The 5,838-nt window shown below is 35.3% G+C and overlaps 1 protein-coding gene across 1 annotated transcript; it reads right to left on the bottom strand.

Annotated features, from left to right (window-relative positions):
• Positions 1 to 2,748: 2,748 nt before the first annotated feature.
• Positions 2,749 to 5,235, bottom strand: LOC112520015. Its single transcript, XM_025128320.1, has 5 exons — positions 5,179 to 5,235; positions 5,033 to 5,085; positions 3,550 to 3,711; positions 3,398 to 3,499; positions 2,749 to 2,941 (listed from the first exon to the last, which is right to left on the bottom strand). The coding sequence occupies exons 1-5, from the start codon at positions 5,233 to 5,235 to the stop codon at positions 2,749 to 2,751; spliced, it is 567 nt and encodes a 188-aa protein (XP_024984088.1).
• Positions 5,236 to 5,838: the final 603 nt, after the last annotated feature.

Here is a 5,838-nt window from a genome sequence, read left to right as displayed (position 1 = left end):
AACAATTGGTAGAGTATTGGGCTACTTGAAAAAAACCCAAGAACTAGAGTTGACATACTCTACGCATCCAGGAATCTTGGAAGGATATTCTGACGCCAGTTGGATAGATCACTCAAGTGATTCTAAATCTACAAGTGGGTGAATTTATACTCTTGCTGGAGGGGCGATTTCTTGGGCGAGCAAGACACAAATGTGTATCGCCCCATTCGACTATGGAAGCCGAATTTATTGGCCTAGCGGCAGCAGGCAAAGAGGCTGAATAGATTAGAGATTTGTTGACAGATATCCATTTATGGCCTCGACCGAATCCCTCTATTCCCATGTATTGTGACAATGAGGCCACACTGTCCAAAGTATACAATGCTGTATATAATGGGAAGTCGCGACACATAGGTCTCCGACACAACTACGTGAGACAGCTTATTGATGATGGTACCATAAGTATAATGTTTGTTAAGTCTTGTGGCAACTTGGCAGATCCACTAACCAAGCCTCTGACGAGAGACTTGGTAGGGTCAACCACCAGAGACATGAGTCTGAAACCACATAGAATCAATCAGTGATGGAAACCCAACTTGGATATAGTGCTCCTATTTACCAAGTTTAAAGGGTAACAACAAGTCACTTGGATGATAGAAGGTACTATCAAACGATAGATCCATGTAAGGTGAAAGATAGTACGACGTTGTCGAGAACAAGGATGAGTTAATCTCTTAACAAAGTTTAGAGACATCTTAACAACAAAGATGTTATAGAACTTTGCCTATATGACTTACAGGTGGTGCCGCCTCAAAAGAAGAGTAGTGGTTTCTCTTTGAGTAAGTCATGAAACAAGGTTTAGCGCATGGCCATATTAGCGCTCAGTGAGAGAGCAAGGTGGATAGATGATGTGTGTAGGTAAGCCGAAGTGGTTGCAAGATTCAAGGTTTAAATCCTAAGGATACCATTGGATTGATTCCTTCTTGCATACTTACATTAAACAGCGTTTAATCTTAGTGACACCACTGTAACATTGTCTATCATGAATGTCAGGAAACTTTCCAACCTAGTGGGGGATTGTTAAAAATTTTTAGGTTGGAAGTTAACCTTCCATCCTACATTGGTAGAGAGTTGATTTCTAGAGAAGCTTATAAGGCTTTCTCTAGAAGTGGGCTTTGAACATGTTAGTGGACTCATGGTGGGGGTCTTGAGTGGAAGGCCCAACACACATGCGCGCGCATGGCCGTGGCCGTGGCCGAGGCCGAGGACGCGGACGCGGGAACAATTCACGAAGGTGGCGCGAGAAGGCGCACTTTGCACTTCGCACGCCGTATTGGAGCAGAAGGAGCCTCGCCCCGAGCTCCGAGTATCTTTTTGGTACTAATTCGAGAGGAGAAGATATTTATTAAAGATTTATCCGAAATTTAAACTGATATTTATCCAGAACTTAAATTTTTGACCAAGTCTTATTATTTTAGAGATAGTGGTTTCGGTTGAGAAATTTTCTCACCACTATCACCGTTTTTTTGGAGATTTTCGTGGGCCTTATCTAGGGTTTCACCCAGTATAAATACTGGGTGAAGTCGTATCATTATATACATACGCAAACTGTTTCTTCTCTGACGAAATTCTGCTCCCGACATATTATTTCTCTCTACCATTTTGCTACATAAACCTTCTCTATATTCGTTGTGATTGCTGTTTACAAACGAATTTCCTACTACATCAAATCCTGGGGCTTTGCGACTAGCAGACTCACAGCTTCTTAAGAGTGGTCGTATAAAACCTTTAAGGATAGGTTTTCCGTGCAGTTCATCATCCGAATCGACAACATTTTAAACATGTTGGTTTTATAATTTTTCGCATTGTATTTAAATTTCCCGTTCACTAAGTGAACACTCTGCTTCTACCCCTTTCTTTCATTGAATCTATCGCGAAGGATAGATTCAATCTGTGTGAATTAGCACGCATTGAGGTTTTTGGGTGGGTCTGAATTCAAAAAGGTTTAACCTTTTTTATTGCTATAATATAATTACATTATATAAAGACTAAATCTTTATTTGGTGTTCATTTTTCTTATTGGGATTATTTTTCAACAAAATATTCTATCTACTGGTTTTTATATTTATTTGTTTATTTATTTTAATTTCTCCCTGTAACAATATTAATATAATTTTTTTCTAACATATTCGAAGGATGACAAAACATGCTCACTCCAGCTTGATCAGTTCAGGTTTCGAATCACTCAAGATTAACAAAGGTAAGATGTTGATTCATTGAAAACAAAAGGTTTTTTTAACAAAACACTACAGATCAAAAATACATTAAATGCAAAATTTTATTCAAAGATTACAATACAAATTACAAAAAAAGATTTCTACAAATCTAACGTTACAAACCATAAGGATATGAAACAACCCCATTTTTGTGCAGGAATATCAAACAACACAATTTTTGCAAAGTAATAGGAAACAACCCTATTTCTTAAAAGTGGCTCCAAAAAGAGCACCATTTTGTAAATTACCAGTCAAAATGAATACAAGATAGAAAAATTTGAAACTTTGTTACATTAAAACACAAACTCATTACATTAAATACCAACTGAAATTAAACCAAACTTTGTTAACCAAAAATATAATAATGTATGCATTGCTACAAAGAGAGAGAAACCAAAATTGCTTACTAACATCAGTAGTACATAATCCACCATAGGATGCTCAAATGCAAGTAAAATGTGCAGCAAGGCTTCATTTCCTAAACAAATATCTCTCATTTCTTACCTAACAAACCCGATGCCGAAAGAAGGCGCAACGCTTGAATCGAGTTGTCCAAAATCGTGGATGATCTCGGAACCGCCATTTTTCGTTTCTTCAAGAAGTCCAATGAATTCTGTAAGCAAAAAGGAGGCGGTATTTCCTTCAGAATAACTGGTTCCATTTTGTATATATGCATATTAGCATTGCTTTAGATTAGAAAACAATCGAGATATTTATAAAACCAAATATTCATTTGGCTGGAAATGAGGTTCTAAATGGCATGGCGGAGAGACCAAGCCTCACATGATCCCAAGTCTCTCTCTCTCTCTCTCTCTATATATACATACATATATATATATAAATGTTTTCTACTATTACTTACTGAATCAATGATAATTAACAATTTAAAGTCAATTATATATTAAAAATTAACAAATAAGACATAAAAAAGGTAAGAAAAATTAGATATCTTGTTATAAAAACCGCGCATTAGGCCATGGCGTGAGACACTTGAGCCATGGCGGCTGTTGCGGCGACCCGTTTAGAAAGTGTAAATGGACGGTTAAAATTGGTTTATATTTGAAACTCGTTATATATATATAATAATAATACTATCCCAATACAATACTAGCTGCTTATCATTTGATCAAAAAATTAATTACCCTGAGTGTTTGGATTTCTTCTTTCTTGGTCTTCTCTCAGATTTCTCTTCATCCGAGTCTGAGGAGAAAACTTTCTTGTAACAGAGAACATATATGTTAAGGCTCGTTTACCTAAAGGTGTAAAGAATATTAGTGGAAGTTGGAGTGAATACTTCTCATTAGCAGCAAGCAATTTGACGATATCATCTGGGAGCATTTCTTTATTATCTGGTTGTGTTTCGATTTCCTCTACAGCATCTTGGATGCTTTTATTGACACATGGTGTTAACTTTTGAGCCCATGTTTTACGTCGTTCTTTTCGTTCACGCAAAACCCTGTAAGGAAACAACTTATTTCATGAATAGCCGAAGCAAGATGAACCATTTACATGCGACTTTTTATTTAGCAAATGTGGTTCAACAAGAATGTTCAAGATCGATAAGGAAATGGGAGTTCATTAACAGGTTTTTAAGCATTCTTGTGTATGAAAGTGGTATTTTCTATTAAGCAATAACATTCTCAAATCTCTTAGGTCATGGTTTTGAAAAACACCAATAGGAAGTCATTTAACCAAGGACCCTAAGGTGTCGTTTGGTTTGTAGGATTAGATAGGATTTGGAGAGATTTAGAATTCAGTTCCATTCCAATCCCATGTTGGTTTGAAGGATTGATTAGATTTGAAATCCCGTGGTTTCATTGAAATCCCACAAGGGTGGCTAGTTTTTGATGTGATTTCATAGGATTTGTAAGTGATAATGTTTTTAAATATGTTAAATACATTTGTTTTGTAATAATCAGTTAATTTAATTATTTTTAAGATTATTTATAATTTGTTTTATTAAATTTGTTATAAATAATGAAATTCAATTCGATTTCAAATCCTATAAACCAAGCACACGAAAAATTCCAATTCCTCAAATCTAAATCCTTCCAAATTATTCCATAAAACCAAATGCCCCATAAGGGTATATTTAGATTTTAAGTATATAACCTTAAATGAGATTTTAATTAATCAACCACCTTCTGATCGGTATGAAGCCAATTTTTTCTTTTAAGAGGTCAAAAGGTCATGGATTTTATTTAAAATCTCATTTAGGGATTGTTTGGTTGGTAAGTCTTATATAGATAAAGTTGTCTTTATAAACTAATCTGTCTGTATAAATTGAGAAGGGTTTTGTTTAGGATGATTTTTTCATAGATGTAAGAAGAGTGTTTTTTAACTACAATAAGCCTGTTTGAAAAGGCTTGGCATAAAGCTCCCCGCTGAAAGCTTACCGAATAAGCCACTTTCTGTATTATTAAACCACTAGCAATTAACAGTCATGTATAGCTGACCAAATATGTTGCGAGTCTTATTAAGCTAACAAACAAGCCCTTAAACTGCAACAACCAACCGCCATGCTAGATCTCACTCTTAGGAATCCAACATAGTTATTTTCTTATTATAAACTCACATGTAATTCTGAATTCACGAATATAATCAACTTTCTTCGCCACAAGATAATACTTTGCAACACAGACTAGAAACTTATTCGCGTTATATATAATAATGATGTGAACCAACGTTTTTCATGCTTAACGAACATCAACCATTATTCTAAAGCAAAAAAGGCTCCTATTAATTGAATGTACAACAATACGCAAAGAATCGCACACCTCGCCTTATTTTCTTTCTGAATCGTTCTTATCTCTTCGTCCTTTTGTATTGCCTGTTTATCAAATCACGAACTTTGATTCAGAAATAACAAACCAAAAATGAATTTTAAGATTCATAACGCTGAAGCAAAAGTAAAGAAGTCTACCTGTTCAGCGCCGAATTCCTCCGGAGCATCGGAGTCGCTATCTTCTCTTCCCGACATCAATTAACAGAGACAGGACCAAGAATTTAAGCGGGGCGAGCCTAATGTAAATACATAAATATAAATATCAATCACAAATTTACAAATAACAACATATGAAACAAGAAATTAAGCAAAAACCTACTTTAAAAACTAACAAGCCATATCACATAGAGCAGTGAATAAAAGAGTAACTCTTGGGTAGTTCACTAAAAAGACAGAAAGGTTCCACCATGGGCGTGGGATAGGATAGATACTGCAATCCATAACCATTTTCATAGAAAAAATAGAAGTTCCTTTGCATGAAGTACATGTTATTAAAGCAAGGTTCTAAATGATGTTAGGAATGGTGGCGAGGTCAAGGCGTTTCTTATCGTGACAAAAGGCGTTTCTTAACAAAAATCATGAGATTTTTTGATTTTGTAACTCCCAATTAATGATATGGGAGTTACATAAAAAAAAAAATACATATTCATCCTTGTCATTAAATTACAAGATGAATATGAACCTATATATAAGATGGATTGCCATTGGTTGAAAATGGTTAACAAAGTTAATACAATAAACTTGGTCAACATTTGAATCAAGCATGCTCTCTCTCTCTCTCTCTCTCTCTCTCTCTCT

The sequence above is a fragment of the Cynara cardunculus genome (assembly GCF_001531365.2).
Source record: "Cynara cardunculus var. scolymus isolate 2C chromosome LG 10, CcrdV1, whole genome shotgun sequence".
In the NCBI taxonomy this organism is placed as follows: Eukaryota; Viridiplantae; Streptophyta; class Magnoliopsida; order Asterales; family Asteraceae; genus Cynara; species Cynara cardunculus.
This window is presented reverse-complemented; position numbering and strand designations above follow the sequence as displayed.

Coding starts and splice junctions, on each gene's coding strand:
- LOC112520015 (XM_025128320.1), bottom strand. CDS start 5,235: ATGTCGGGAAGAGAAGATAGCGACTCCGATGCTCCGGAGGAATTCGGC. Junction 5,086..5,178: donor AGGAATTCGGCGCTGAACAG/GTAGACTTCTTT, acceptor TTTGATAAACAG/GCAATACAAAAGGACGAAGA. Junction 3,500..3,549: donor TTGCTTGCTGCTAATGAGAA/GTATTCACTCCA, acceptor TAGGTAAACGAG/CCTTAACATATATGTTCTCT.